The 15,882-nt window shown below is 51.2% G+C and overlaps 1 protein-coding gene across 1 annotated transcript in view; it reads left to right on the top strand.

Moving 5' to 3' along the window:
* Window positions 1–958: 958 nt before the first annotated feature.
* CCDC6 (coiled-coil domain containing 6) overlaps window positions 959–15,882 on the top strand; it is a 101,772-nt gene continuing 86,848 nt past the window's right edge. Inside the window, exon 1 of the mRNA XM_084903965.1 lies at window positions 959–1,401. Coding sequence (XP_084760091.1) covers window positions 1,093–1,401 — 309 coding nt within the window. The 5' untranslated portion in view covers window positions 959–1,092. The remainder of the gene's footprint in view (window positions 1,402–15,882) is intronic.

A 15,882-nucleotide genomic window follows, 5' to 3' on the forward strand; every position in this document is an offset into this window, starting at 1 on the left:
GGCTATGGTTCTGTTGCATTCCCACTTATTCGTCACTATTGTTATAGCATCATGCTCTGTCTGCAGCTACTGTGGGAAATTGGCACTTAAAGAGATGACTTTCAATCCACAAAAGTGTTTATTATTATTATTATTATTATTATTATCATTATAATTTTCTTTTTGGATTCGATGTCGGTGTCTCCATTCTACTGTGAGGCATGCCCTGGTAACTATTTGCAAGATGCGAAGGGGGAAAAAAGAAAGAAAATAAAAAGTTGCACCGCCTGTAAACAATGGAGCGCAGCGCGGTTTGGGAGATTCTCAGGAGCCCAGGAGGCGGTGTGGTGTCTTCTGCAAACCTTCCCGGACGCGGCTAACCTGTGGCTGCTGGTGGCGTTTCGCCCCCCTCTCCTCCTGGCAGGGGAACTCACTGTTCTTTTGAGCGCCACTCCACGCCTCCCAGCCAGCCAGCCAGCCAGCCAGGCTCCCCGAGCTAAAACCGAAAGAGCTGCGTGGCTGTGAGAAACAGGCAGAGGGAGACACACGAGCGCGCTCGGGCGGCGGAAGCCGGGGCCGCGGCTCGGCAGGGGCCGGCGCCCTCTCCACGTGTCCCCGGCACCTGCAGGGCCGGCGGGGCGCTGGGTTTCCTTCTCCCGGGAGCGGGGCGCGGGCCCGGAAGAGGCTGGGCGGGCGGCCCGGGGCTTGCACCGGGGGGCTCGGAGGAGGCCCTCCCTCGGAGCACGTGCGGCCGGCGGGCAGCTGGTGCGGGGGGGTCCGCTCGGCTTCCTCGCCGCGCCCGCGCGTCCCTGGAGGCGGGCCGGCCCCGCGCTCCCGGCTGAGCGGCGGGGCGGCCTCCGGAGCGCCGGGCGGCGGCGGCGGCCCCGGTGCAGTACTGCCCGAGCCCGGGCGGGGTCTCTGTTCCCCGGCGGAGGCGGTCCCTCGGCCGCGGGAAGCGCCCTCTCTTTCTCTCGCCACCGCTCCGCGTCTGCGCCCTGGTGCCAGGCGCCCGCTCGGCGCTCCCCTGCGCTCGCCCCGCGCCCACTCCCTGGCAGCCCGGCCGCCGCCGCCGCCGCCGCCGCCGCTCCTCCTACTTCCCCAGCCGCCGCGGCCATGGCGGACAGCGCCAGCGAGAGCGACACGGACGGCGCGGGGGGCAACAGCGGCGGCTCGGCCGCCATGCAGTCGTCCTGCTCGTCGACCTCGGGCGGCGGCGGCGGTAGCGGCGGAGGCGGAGGCGGCGGCGGTGGGAAGTCGGGGGGCATTGTCATCTCGCCGTTCCGCCTGGAGGAGCTCACCAACCGCCTGGCCTCGCTGCAGCAGGAGAACAAGGTGCTCAAGATCGAGCTGGAGACCTACAAGCTCAAGTGCAAGGCGCTGCAGGAGGAGAACCGCGACCTGCGCAAAGCCAGCGTGACCATCGTGAGTGCCACCCCCTCCCCGGGGGCGCGCCGCCGCCGCCGCCCGCCCGCCCCCCGGGAGCGGCAGGACCGGGACCCGGGCAGCCCCCCCCCCCCCCCCCGGGTCTCCCCGAGCTTCCCGGGGTCCCCAGCGAGCACGCTCTCGGTCGAGACCTGCCGGCCTCCGGAGGCTGGGGGAGAGGGAGGTGTCCCTCCGGGGCCACGCGGGTCTGTCTCCCCCCACCCCGCACCTCCCCGGGGGTCCAGGCCGGTCGCGGGGTGCGGGAGGAGGCTGCTGGGACCACCCACTCACGTTTCATTTCCACCCCCTTGGGGAGGAGGCCCCTCCCGGGCAGAGCTGGAGGCTGGCGGCGTGGCTGGGGGGCGGGGTGGGACTTTCTCAGTGCGAGCAGCGTGCCTGCGGGGTGCTTCCAGGATCTGGGGAGCCCTGCGCTGGGGAGGAGGGAGGAAGCTGGGGTCTGTGTGTCGGGGTTGGGGGGGCCTGGCTTGGGGTGCGGGGGTGCGCGGCTGGGCCGGGCACTTGGCTGGCATCTGGATCGCCGGGGAGGGGGCGGGAGAGAGCAAGTGGCCGGGAATCCGGGAAGTGGAGTTTTTTCTGGCCAGGATCGAGTGGGAAGGGCGGGTGCCGGAGGGAGCCGATGCTCCTACCTCGATTTGGAAGTCCTTTCCTTGGTGGGGAGGGTGAGGATGGGAGGGTGAGGGGGTTGGGATGGCAGAGGCGGTGTAGGACCGACCGCGTGAATGCAGCAGCATCTTACACGGGTCTGGACAGTGAAGGGTAGGAAGCCTGAGGCCAGCGTGAAAGGTAGCAAGCGACTCCCTTGCTTGAGCAAGATGTCCCTACGTGTGTGCGTTTCATTGGTGGTGAAGTGTCTTGGGGGTATTTTGCCTTTTGATTCCGGATTTACTTGATGGGAGAACAGGCTGTCCCCGGAGGCTCCCCCTGAAGACAGGGGTGAGATTAGGGACATAGATCTCCCTCCATGGCGTCTAGAAAGTCCCCCGTCGCTGTGATGAGACAAAACATAACCGGCAAAAGTACACCGAGGGCTGTCCCCTAACATCCCTGTCAGCTAGCCACCTCATTGCCATGCAGAATCCCCCTACAGACAACCCTACTGAGGTCAACGCCGTTTCCCAGCCAGGAGCAGAGAAGGAAACGTTAAGAAATCAAGGAGGGGGGGAAAAAAAATTGCCATCGCTGCTGCACAATGACTGACTACCAAACCTTGAGGTGGAGAAAGAGATATAGACTTGGACATGGGTCCGAGATCACACGCTGAAGTGGGATGCTCTCGTGCCAGGAAAGCCTTCCATGGAGGAGTGAGAGTGTAGGTGTGAGCGGGTGTGCCTAGGAACCGGACGGCGTTCTGAATTAGCTTAGAAAGCGGGTTTCCACCCAAGCGTCAGGGCGATTGGCAGCCCGGATAGAAATTGATTGCAGAAAGACACTTAGCATGCTCACATCCAGTCCGCAGGAATGGGATTGGACCTGTGAAATTCTCGAATTAGCCCCTTTGGTAGGAAGGGGCTATTCCCATAGGCAGCCACTTCCAAGCCTCCTCTGCAGCTTTCTTGGCCAAAGAAAGACGTCTGCTGAGCGAGGGTTTGAGGAGAGGGCGAAGTCGGTGGAAGCAGTTTATTTAAGGGTTTGAGTTCGTAAATGAGAAGGGTTAGTCTCTGGGAGAATGTGAACCACGGAACGTAGTAAAACTTAGAACATGAAACAGAATTTCTAGCCTCATGCCTACGGAGTGAGCAATTCCGGCTGTTTTTGTTAGCTTGGGAGGGAGCACGGGTGTGGAGATGCTATGAAAGGGTTATCTGTTTGACACTTGACCATACTATAAGTAGGCCTGTAAGTTGTGCACAAGCACATTGGTTTTTGCAAGGACAAATGCGCTCCTTCCCGGAATATAAAATCAGAGGCCTTCTGAACTCTTGGCCTGGAGAGCGTGAGAGGTGGTGGCTTTATTCCTTAGTGCTTACCCTCCGCTACAAATGACACCCAACCAAATGCGCTTTGTGACATGCTCTGTGGCCTTCTGAGTAAAGTTTAAACATCGTTTCGGGTAACAGCTTACAAGTACTAGAAGCCTCTCCATTCTTCCCTAATCTCTGACGAATATAGTGAGGGAGACAGGCTTGTGGTTTACCTGGTTCTCGAGGACTTGGCAGGGGCTGCTAAGGCCAAATGGCGGAGAAGAGGCTCCTTTAAGGTTTCGGAAGTTTTGTGAACTGAACCAGGGCCCAGCGTGTGTGGCTGCATGAAATGGGTCTGTGGAGTCCCTGGTGCAACACTGCGTGGTCCTCTTTGTTAAGGTGAAGCCGTACCACCCCCTGATGACTCTTAACTTAGATGTAGCGGGGAGCTGCCTGGGAAGCTGGTGACAAGACCTAGATATTCAGTTAATTTTTTCACTTAAAATCATTTTAGTTCATTTGAAGCGACGATGGAACCATCATCCTATTCACTTGCCTTCTCGGTTCTTATTAGTTCCTCTGGTTACAAGAGCAATTAGCATGTGCGTGAGCACGGAAGATGTTTATGGCCTTTTCCCTGCATAGGAATCGGGAAGGTGCATTGCTCATCAGCCTCACCCTGGAGAAGAGGGAGGCGCCTTCTTTTTGTGTGTGTGTGTGTTTTTTTTAAGGGGCTTTATTAGAGGAGCTTTGGGTTCCCGGCAGAATCGATTGGAAGGTACAGAGGTTTCCCCTGTACTCCCTGTCCTGCCTCCCCTCCTTCCCACTGTGTCCAACACCCTCCCCCCCCCCCAAAAAAAAAGGTACATTTGTTATAATCAGTGAACCAGCACTGACACATCCTAAGCACCCAAAGTCCATAGTGTACATTAGGGTTCACTCTTGGTGTTGTACATCTGTGGGTTTGGCCTAATGTATGCTGACATGTATCCACTAGTATTATCCAAGGCAGGTATGGTGCCCTGAAACTCCTCCACGCTCTGCCCTTCCACCCTTCCCTGATCCCTGGCAACTGCTGCTCTTTGCACCGTCTCCCTAGTTTTGTCCTTTCCAGAATGTCACAGGGTTAGAATCGTACTACAGTATTGCAGCCTCTTCAGAACGGCTTCTTTCACCTCGTAATAGGCATTTAGGTTTCCTTCATGACTTTTTATGGCTTGATGGCTCATTTCTTTTTTGCACAGAATAATATTCCATTATCTCAATGTGCTACAGTTTATTTACCCCTTTACCTGCTGAAGGGCTTTGCTGCTTTCAGATCCTGGCAGTGGTGAATAAAGCTGCGATAAACACCAGCGTGTTTGGTTTTTGTGGGCAGGAATTTCAGCTCAGTTGGGTAAAGAGCAAGGAGCACAGTGACCGGATTGTACGTAAGCGTACTTTTAATTTTGTGAAGGAAGTGCCAAGCCGTGGCTGTCCTGTTTTCGCATTCCCACCAGCAACGAAAGAGTTCCTGTTGCTCCACATCCTTGACAGCATTTGAAATTGTCCGTGTTGGTGCATTTTGAATATTGTAATAGGTGTGTAGTGGCATCTCATTGTTGTGTCCTCATTTAAAAAAAATATATATATTTTTTATTGATTTTTCACAGAGAAGAGAGAGGGATAGAGAGTTAGAAACATCGATGAGAGAGAATCATCGATCAGCTGCCTCTTGCACACCCCCTACTGGGGATGTGCCTGCAACCAAGGTACATGCCCTTGACTGGAATTGAACCCGGGACCTTTCAGTCCGCAGGCTGACGCTCTATCCATTGAGCCAAACCAGTTTCGGCCTCATTTTTTTTTTAAGCTCAAAGACCAATAGAAGCTTGTAGCTAATGGTCATTTCTGTCTCTTTTGTATGTTAGTGCTTATTCTGATCCATCTACCTGTTTAGTAAAGGACTGGTTTCATGGGCATGTGCTCTCAGCATTTAGAGGTAAGCATCATCTGTGGGGAAGAGTCAGATGGATGAGGCCCTTCATCCATGTCCAAGAGGGCCTCTGGGAGTTAGAGCTTGCCCCTAGTGTTTTATCTGGGAATTGGAGGTGGAGTGGAATGCTGTGAGCGATTCTCCCATTTCCCCTAGTAAATCGGGAGTGGAAGCAGGCTGCTGATTACAGATCATAGCTTCTTCTTTGGAGCGGAGAAAATAACAAAAAAAGCAAATGCTCAGTCACTCTGTTGAGTAGCTTGTAGATGTTAGGTTATAGCTCTCTGGCTTGTACTTTGGAGGGAAATTGGAGATTTTTCTAATTCAGTGTAGTGACGGGTGTCCAGGAATGGCGGTCTGTGAGACGGTGAGGAGATGCAATTATGAGCTGTAATTGGATGGCTTCCAAGTTCTGGACTAGTTGCTGGTATTCTCGGAGTGTACCCAGGGCCTCACACCTGGCCCGGTTAGCCCTCTAAAGCAGGTCGCCAACCTTTCGGACCTCACTGACCACCAGTGGTCCGCCGACCACGGGTTCTCGACCGCTACTCTAAAGAGTGTGCTTCTCTAGGCCTGTTCAGACCTTCAGCATGCGTTTGCTTTGAAAAGAAAAATCCTATGATGAATCCCTAGTACTTAAATATCTTTCTAACCATAAAATGAGTCCTTCGTTATAGAAGTTTACGGAAATACAAAGGTATTTGGAAGTTACAGTAGAAAAACATGTTGGTATGGCATGTTTAGAAAAACCTGGCTGTTTTGAACATCAGCCGTGTAATGATCTCATTAACCAGTGAAAGCCACCATATGGTTAATGTTTTGGATTTTGGATTACTTACTCTGGAAGCCCAATACACCGTTTTCCATTTTGGCAGATTCTCTGAAGATAGATCAACATTGCCCTTATAAAAACGGTATGCAGTGTGCCTTTTTGTTTCTTCTTGTTTGAAAAAGTCCTTAGATTTTTATAGAAACACCCTGCTTTAGACACAACTTGGAAAAAATGTATGACCCGATAGGTCTAATTGTATGCAAGGTCACTCTTCCTAAAGAGGCTGTTCTTGGATTTCTTTTGCAGCTGAAGTTCTTCACTTTTGTAAGTTCCTTCTGTGTGTTTCATATAACCTATTTGTATTTGACTGCAAACACACACACACACACACACACACAACCCACAAAAAACACACACAAAACCTTAGAGTAGGTGATGACAGTCTTTTATAGTGTTCTTATTTATTTTGCTGGCTATGGGGAATAGTTCAAAGAATCACCGGTATCTGGTTTGTGGTAACTGTTGTTCAAGGCCAGAGAGACTGGTTTATAGCAAAAATCTGAAGCGGGCATTGCTCGCTTTAAAACTTTCCGGGGCTCCCCAATGCCCTCTGGGTCCCAGAAAACATCCTGGAGGTGCACCGGGCTCTGTATGACCTGGTGTGCTTATTTTACAGACGCACCCCTCCCATTGGAAGCTGTCACTGGGCTCCGAGGCTAGTTCCTGGAATTAACTGCAGCAGTGTCTCTGGCTCCTTTAGGATGTACCTCGTGCCCTTACTGTTCTTCCCTACTTCTCCCCTCCCAAGTAGACTGTACTGGCCCCCCCCCTCCCTTGCACTGTACACTAGCACCCTCTCTTTGCCAGCCACCCACTGGGTTCTGTGCCCATTCACTCCCATTCCTCAGTGTCTGGGTGTGGTAGAGTTATTTGGGTTGACTCCAGAGGCATTAGGTGATGAGGTGTTTTTGTTCTTTTTTTTAAATATATTTTATTGATTTTTTTACAGAGAGGAAGAGAGAGGGATAGAGAGTTAGAAACATTGATGAGAGAGAAACATCGACCAGCTGCCTCCTGCACACCCCCTCCTGGGGATGTGCCTGCAACCAAGGTATGTGCCCCTGACCGGAATCGAACCTGGGACCTTTCAGTCTGCAGGCTGACGCTCTATCCACTGAACCAAACCGGTTTCGGCATGTTTTTGTTCTTTTTGTACTGAGGGGAGGGTGCTGACACTGTCTCCTGACCTAGGTGCATAGAGTCACTCTCGGGCATGTGTCCTCAGCAGCAGCAAGTAAGCACCATCTTCTCCCGTAGTTGGTCGGCTGAGCAGATGGGATGGGTGAGTGGATACACTGTATACTTTGGGGGACCACTGGAATCAGTGTGTGTCCCCAGCCCCGGCCTTCTCACCGAGGGTGATGCTGTAGGCTACCTTGTAGCATATACCCAGGGGCTTGTCTAGATGCTGCTGATACATTTCACCTTTGGAAGCGGGCAGTGTCTTCAGGTTCACCTTCCTAAGGGTTTCCGAGTAAAGCTTGTTAGCAGGGGTGGGAAACGTCCGGCCCTCGGCCGTATAAGGCCCAGAAAATCATTGGGTCCGGCCCTACCAAGGCATTAGGGGCGAGTTCACTAAACGTTTGACCAAAGACAGCAGGGTCATTTTGATAATTTTGTATAGCCTGTGAATGATGTTATAAATATCCAAAGGGCCCTTGGCAGGGAAAGGGTTCCCCACCCCTGGCAGAGGGGAAGAAGTGGCTCTGTTGAAAGTGTTAAGATTTGCCACTTCAGCTTTACCATGGCGACAGCTCATTCCAGGCATGTCTTACGATTTTTTTTTTTTTTTTTAATGTTGAAATGCCCCACAGCTGCCTCTGGGACACAATTAGGAGCTGTGATAGAGGGGATGTATCGTGTGGGAGTCCCTGAAGCTCCGTTTGAGGGAGGACCTGCGAAGAAGCCGAGGAGACTTGCTCATTCCTTGTAGATGTCCACCCGTGGCCTGCAGAGTGCAGTTTGGTAGATGGCTGTAGCGTCACATACAGCGTGTGTGCCTGGTTTCTATGTTTTCTTCCTTACCTCAGGCCTCGCAGAGCTAACTGCATGTACGGCTAGAAATCTGAGCTTTTCAACTCCGACCTGGGGGAGCAGAGGAGTAGCAATCCTGGTTCCCTCCCGTACTTTTCCCCCCCGGTGGGGCAGGTGCTGCTCTTTGTTTTCAGTCACAATGCAGCTGCTTTTGGACAGACTGCGTCATTGTCGGAGCCCGGGAAGGGACTGCTCCCAGGTTCGGTGTGTTCCTGCTGGCTGGTGGTTGAACTTTTCTTGACAGGGAAACGAATGCTCTGGAAAATATTTCTCATCGTCAGGATCTTGGGGCGGTGTTAACCGGCAGATTCTTCTTACTTCGCCAAGGTTGTCAACTTTTTTTTTTTTTTTTATGGCTGTCGAGCTCATCACTGTGAATTTTATCCCAGTGCTCATACCAGTACATTGCAAAACTCACTTTGTATAGGTGTTCTCTGCTAGGGAGAAGAAGGCTAAAACAAAAGGGTGAATCGTTTTGTTGATGGGTATTTAGGATTAACTCACTCCTTCCTTGTTGGTTCTTAGATCTTATGCATGGAGTGGGGGGGGGGTAGTTTAGTGATTAAAATGTATTATAATACTCACAGGGTTTAATGCTGGGACATTTTCTGTGCGTGTGTTTTTTCTCCCTCCCCCTCCCCTTGCCTCCTCAGTAAGGCACAGAATGGTATGTGACAGATAGCCTGAATTAGGCAGGATTCAATCTATCAGTCCTTAGGAAGGGCTGACTGTGTGCCGGATACTCCGAAATATTCGGAAGGAATGTAAGGGCTTCTCCAGCAGCCTACCACGGATTGCACTTGACTTTCATTCAGCTTGGCCCTGGCTGGTGCTGCAGGGAGTGCAGAAGAGAGGGAACAGCCTCCCTTCTCCAGCATTCCCCAGTCCCGAAGTGCAGGGATAACACACCTATAAGTGGAAGCAGGAAAGGAAGTCCAGGCATGCTCCTGCAGGACTGCCCAGGGAGGGCTGGCTGTTCCCTTCCACCTTCCGAAATGAGGTTCATCTGTTTTATGAATATCTTGAAGGAAAACAATGTATCATCTCCACTCGGTTTAATGAGCTTGTAGTTTATTTTGTAAGGCAGAGATAGGGAGAGCTGTTGCTCAATTTGTCTGTGTCGAGGTGGCCTGGGAGGCTTTTGTTTGTTTTTAATTTTCTTTTTTTTTATGTGGCGAGGAGGAATGAAAAGAGAGGCCACTGATGTTTTAACGTCATGATGTACATCTGCCTGCAGATTGAAAAGATCTGGGTGGTTTTTCTTCTATTTCTGTCACATTCTGGGCCCCATCCATCTTCCTTCCACAGAATATTGTTGCACGGACCAAAATTTTCTTAAGTCTTCAATCTTCAATCTGTGAAAGCAAAGACTTCTTATGTTAAAAATAGAGATACTAGATTATGGGCAATTTTAAATGCCATTTGTGTGTGTGTGTGTGTGTGTGTGTGTGTGTTTAAAGCAACGTTGATTGACAGGATAATCTTCCGAGCATCCTGTTCCAGATCAAACCAGCCCTAGGTGCCAGGTGTGTGGCTGGAGTGATCTGGTTAATGCCCTCCAGGGCACCTCAGGGCACTTGGGATCAAATGAGGCCACTCGTGCCGAGGTGCAGAGTTGAGATATTCAGCCAGACGTAGGTCATAATTCAAAAAAGTTTTCCATAGAAGGAGAGAGGAGAGTGAAAGAATGAGAGCAACGTGGAGCATGAGTGAGCTAACGTGAGTTCCTAGAAGTCTGGTGCCCACGTTAAGCACCACATGTGTGTCTGTCATCCCTGAACAGAGTCTTTAGCCTTATCAGCGTTTGGAGACGGAATTAGAAAGGCTAAGATAATCTTGAGAAAAAGAACGTATTTGGTTATAGAAAGAGCTTCTAGGCTCATGAAATGGTTTGCATCTAAGTGGTGATTTTTTTTTTCAGTTGTCCTAACATACCAACTCAAATAATAACTTTTATCCTATTGAGGTTTTTTGTTGTTGTTTTTCGGTTCTTCGTTGGACAGGCCTTAATTTATCTAAACGAAGGCGTTTGCTGAGAGTCAAAACATTGTGTTTCTGCTTCATTTAATAGCTCCTGATTATAGAAACACTAAAATTTGAGGGGGGAAATCAGCTAGAACAATTTAAATGTCCCAGCTAACCAAAGAGTACACTTTTGAGCGTATATGCTATAACGTAGAGGTTTGGATTTAGTTAGGTACAAATCACTACTTGGAAGGTGCCATGGGTTTTGGAAAGTATATGAACTATTTCACATCATTTTGAATCTTGAATGCATGTAGCTTATTATTGAGAAGTACCTTAGGTCCCAGAGAATAGGGTCAGTGACTTTTTTCTGTGACTTAAAACATTGTGATAAAGTATACACACAAATAAAATGACCATTTTAACCATTGTTAAGTATTCAGTAGCATTAGGTACATTCACGGTGCTGGGCAATCATCACCACTGTCCAGTTCCAGAAGTTTTTCATCATCCAACCAGAACCTCTCTCTGTCTTGATTCAACACTATCTCTTCATTTCCCGCCACCTCCAGCCCCTGGTAACCTCTGTCCCCAGTGATTTAATGTTTTTCTTTTCTGCTCTACAGAAGCAGCTACCTGCTTTTTCGTGCTCTGGTGTTAAAAGTGAGGAATTTGTATCTAAAGCATTTTAATTAAAGTACTTTGATATCTTGCTACAGCTAAATTTGTTATTGCTTTTTGGCTCTCACACATCTGGTTCTTTGCTGTCTTCGGCACACATGTATGGCACCCCAGCCCTGGTTTTCTACCTCCTTCCCTCCCACCCACCTTTTTTAATTTGTGTTTAATAAGCACCCAGATGTGCAGAACACAGAGGAATAATCCACAGTGGGGACTTGTCCTGTCGGAAAGAGAAAGGACTTTTGCCCTAACACTGAATATCTAATGGTTGCTTTTTTTTTTTTTTAAAGAAATGTGTTGTAATGCCCTAGCCGGCTTGGCTTAGTGGGTAGAGCGTCACCCTGCGGATTGAAGGGTCCCAAGTTCGAGTCCAGCCAAGGGCACATGCCTGGGTTGTGGGCACGATCCCCAGTAGGGGGCATGCAGGAGGCGGCTGACCAATGATTCTCTCTCATCACTGATGTTTCTCTCCTTCCCCCTTCCTCTTTGAAATCAATAAAGAAATATATTAAAAAAAAGAAGAAATGTGTTGTAAGCATTTAATTTCCTCTGTAGCATTTTGAATATACCCAATTTAAGAAAGTTTGGAGAAAGGAAAAGCTTGAAGAAGTGAAGAAGACTCCTTGTTTGCCGGCATTGCTCCCCTTCCACGTTATTTTGTGTTGCCGTGATAACAGCAGTGTTTACCCAGTGTCCACTGTGGGCTAGGTTCTATTGGGAGGGCCTCGCATATAACTTATTACGTAATCTCACCACCATCCTGCGTTGTTGATGTTATCCATTAATACAAACTTGTCAATTTAGGCCCAGAGAGGTTATGTAACTCGTGGCTGGAATTTGAACTCGGGTCTGGCCTTGGTGCTTAAGCATGAGGCTACACAGCCTGTGAGAAGGTGGGATATAAATGGGCAGTTTTATCTTTATCCTCTTCGTTGCTTCTCCACTGCTCTAGTCCTTTAGTTAGAGCCATGGCTGCCCTATTACCACGGCAAATCCTCAGGATGCCAGGCCCCAGGGAGGGTTTCCAGGGCAGCAGGCTCCCTGCCTCGGAAAAGAAACAGTGATGGGCAGGGTGCCTTCAGTGCCTGGGGGACAGCCTGTGTGCCCCGAGCTGGCTCTGTCTCCCTCCGGTGCTGGGCCTTGGTCTCTTCCAGGGAAGCCCAGTAGGTTGCCCTCTCTGCTTATAGCACAGCTTCTGGGCTCCCAGTCTGTTTGGACCACTTATGTTATAACCTCTATTTAAACATAGTCCGACCTGCATAGTAATAGAGGACTTTTTTTTTTTTTTTTTTCCAAAACATGCATTGATCACCTGCTATATACCAGACAGAATGCCACAGGTGAGAACTGGGATGAGACTGCATCTGAGGAGTTGGGATCATCATCAAGGAGGGCTCTTTCTCTCCTGAGGTGGTTATTAAGCTAAAACCTGAAGGATAAGTTGAAGTTAATCTAGAGGAAGATGGAGGTGGGAGTCTGGGGGGGGGGGGGCATGCCTCCCTTACTCGGGCAGGACCTGAATGTGGGAAGGAAACGGGGAGGAGACCAGGGACCAGGCTCCATCCAGGGGCTAACTACAGAGGAGAGTCCTGGGGGCAGGGGAGCAATGGAGTGTAGAGGCTCTGTGATGGTCCACTCCGGCTGCTTACTGCAGATGTTTTCCTTCTCAGCTATTGGAAGTCAGAGACTTTGTGGCATATCATCCATAAGATGGTCTGTCTTACTCCGTGATAATGATGGCTACATACTACAGTCTTTTTTTTTTTTTTTTTTAAATATATTTTATTAACTTTTTACAGAGAGGAAGAGAGAGGGATAGAGAGAAACATCGATGAGAGCGAATCATCGATCAGCTGCCTCTTGCACACCCCCTAATGGGGATGTGCCCGCAACCAAGGTACATGCCCTTGACCGGAATCGAACCTGGGACCTTTCAGTCCGCAGGCCGACGCTCTAGCCACTGAGCCAAACCAGTTTTGGCAACATACTACAGTCTTGCTGTGTGCCTGGTAGAGAGCTACACACATCGCGTGAGGGAGTCATTTCTTTGTCACAGCAACCCTTTGCTGTCTCCATATCACAGACGAAGAAATGAGGGGTAGGAGGCTCAGCAGCCTGTCAGTCACAGTAAGTATAGGACAGGATTTGGACGCAGGCAGTGTGGATGGTACCTTGCCTGGTGATTGACGCAAACAAAGCCTGCCATTGGAAGGGTCATTGGCATTTTTCCACAGCCTTGACCTAATAGCTGCCCAATACAGTTTGAAGAATTTATTTTGGGGAGGTCCCAGGTTGACTATTTATAAACTCTTCTCATGGAGTATGACAGTCAGTAAAGAACACAAGCTCTGCATGCACACATTTATTGAAAAGTGTGCCATAAATTGACAAATGAATGGAATCATCATCCCTGTCGATATATGTGTTGTCACCAGCAACCCCCTTTCCCCCATGCTGCCTTAGGCTCTGTTTCAGGCATTACCTCCCCAAACTAACCTTGTTCTGACTTCTATCACTATAGATTTCATTTTGCTTATTTTTGAACTTCATAGAAGTGGCTTTATAGAGAATGTATTTTTGTGTGTATCTAGATTCTTTGATTAGTTATCCTAGTTCCGTGGTCGGCAAACTGTGGCTCGAGAGCCACATGCGGCTCTTTGGCCCCTTGAGTGTGGCTCTTCCACAAAATACCACGGCCTGGGTGAGTCTATTTTGAAGAAATGGCGTTAGAAGAAGGTTCAGTTTAAAAAAATGTGGCTCTCAAAAGAAATTTCAATCGTTGCACTGTTGATATTTGGCTCTGTTGACTAATGAGTTTGCCAAACACTGTCCTAGTCCACACACTTACTAATAGTAAACAGTACCCATGTTGTTGCATGTAGGAGGAGTTCTTTTTTATTGCTGTGCAGTATTCCACTGCAGGAGAGTCTGTGGAGGTGTTCAGTTTGGGCCTCTGGCCCCCAGGTAACCCCGCCCCCTCCCCTCAGTGTTAATCGTGGGCATTGGGGCGGTGTGAGAGAAGTGTGATCGGGACATTGGGGCGGTGTGAGAGAGGTGTGATCGGGACATTGGGGCGGTGTGAGAGAGGTGTGATGGGGCATTGGGGCGGTGTGAGAGAGGTGTGATTGGGGCATTGGGGCAGTGTGAGAGAAGTGTGATCGTGGGCATTGGGGCGGTGTGAGAGAAGTGTGATCGTGGGCATTGGGGCGGTGTGAGAGAGGTGTGATCGTGGGCATTGGGGCGGTGTGAGAGAAGTGTGATCGTGGGCATTGGGGCGGTGTGAGAGAATTGTGATCGTGGGCATTGGGGCGGTGTGAGAGAAGTGTGATCGTGGGCATTGGGGCGGTGTGAGAGAAGTGTGATCGTGGGCATTGGGGCGGTGTGAGAGAAGTGTGATCGTGGGCAGTGGGGCGGTGTGAGAGAAGTGTGATCGTGGGCATTGGGGCGGTGTGAGAGAAGTGTGATCGTGGGCATTGGGGCGGTGTGAGAGAAGTGTGATCGTGGGCAGTGGGGCGGTGTGAGAGAAGTGTGATCGTGGGCAGTGGGGCGGTGTGAGAGAAGTGTGATCGTGGGCAGTGGGGCGGTGTGAGAGAAGTGTGATCATGGGCAGTGGGGCGGTGTGAGAGAAGTGTGATCGTGGGCATTGGGGCGGTGTGAGAGAAGTGTGATCGTGGGCAGTGGGGCGGTGTGAGAGAAGTGTGATCGTGGGCATTGGGGCGGTGTGAGAGAAGTGTGATCGTGGGCATTGGGGCGGTGTGAGAGAAGTGTGATCGTGGGCATTGGGGCGGTGTGAGAGAAGTGTGATCGTGGGCATTGGGGCGGTGTGAGAGGTGTGATCGGGACATTGGGGCTGTGTGAGAGAGGTGTGATCGGAACATTGGGGCGGTGTGAGAGAAGTGTGATTGGGACATTGGGGCGGTGTGAGAGAAGTGTGATCGTGGGCATTGGGGCGGTGTGAGAGAGGTGTGATCGGGACATTGGGGCGGTGTGAGAGAAGTGTGATTGGGACATTGGGGCGGTGTGAGAGAAGTGTGATCGTGGGCATTGGGGTGGTGTGAGAGAGGTGTGATCTGGACATTGGGGCGGTGTGAGAGAGGTGTGATCGTGGGCATTGGGGCGGTGTGAGGGAAGTGTGATCGGGACATTTGGGGTGGTGTGAGAGAAGTGTGATCGTGGGCATTGGGGCGGTGTGAGAGAGGTGTGATCGGGCCATTGGCGCGGTGTGAGACAAGTGTGATCGTGGGCATTGGGGCGGTGTGAGGGAAGTGTGATCGTGGGCATTGGGGCGGTGTGAGAGAAGTGTGATCGTGGGCATTGGGGCGGTGTGAGAGAAGTGTGATCGTGGGCATTGGGGCGGTGTGAGAGAAGTGTGATCGTGGGCAGTGGGGCGGTGTGAGAGAAGTGTGATCGTGGGCATTGGGGCGGTGTGAGAGAAGTGTGATCGTGGGCAGTGGGGCGGTGTGAGAGAAGTGTGATCGTGGGCATTGGGGCGGTGTGAGAGAGGTGTGATCGTGGGCATTGGGGCGGTGTGAGAGAGGTGTGATCGTGGGCATTGGGGCGGTGTGAGAGAGGTGTGATCGTGGGCATTGGGGCGGTGTGAGAGGTGTGATCGTGGGCATTGGGGCGGTGTGAGAGAGGTGTGATCGTGGGCATTGGGGCGGTGTGAGAGAAGTGTGATCGTGGGCATTGGGGCGGTGTGAGAGAGGTGTGATCGTGGGCATTGGGGCGGTGTGAGAGAGGTGTGATCGTGGGCATTGGGGCGGTGTGAGGGAAGTGTGATCGTGGGCATTGGGGCCGTGTGAGAGAGGTGTGATCGTGGGCATTGGGGCGGTGTGAGAGAGGTGTGATCGTGGGCAGTGGGGCGGTGTGAGAGAGGTGTGATCGTGGGCAGTGGGGCGGTGTGAGAGAAGGTGATCGGGCCCTGCATTCTCTGGCATGTGGGGATGCCCGGGCACTTGGCCGATGTCCTAGGGTTTGGTGAGTCAGGGCTGAGCCAGCCTGTGTGGCCCTGTGAAAGTAATAGGTCAGGAGGAGGCAAACATGTTTCCTAAAAGATCCACTTCTTTCCCCTT

The sequence above is a fragment of the Pipistrellus hanaki genome, assembly GCF_964339955.1.
Source record: "Pipistrellus hanaki genome assembly, chromosome: 14".
Classification (NCBI taxonomy): domain Eukaryota; kingdom Metazoa; phylum Chordata; class Mammalia; order Chiroptera; family Vespertilionidae; genus Pipistrellus; species Pipistrellus hanaki.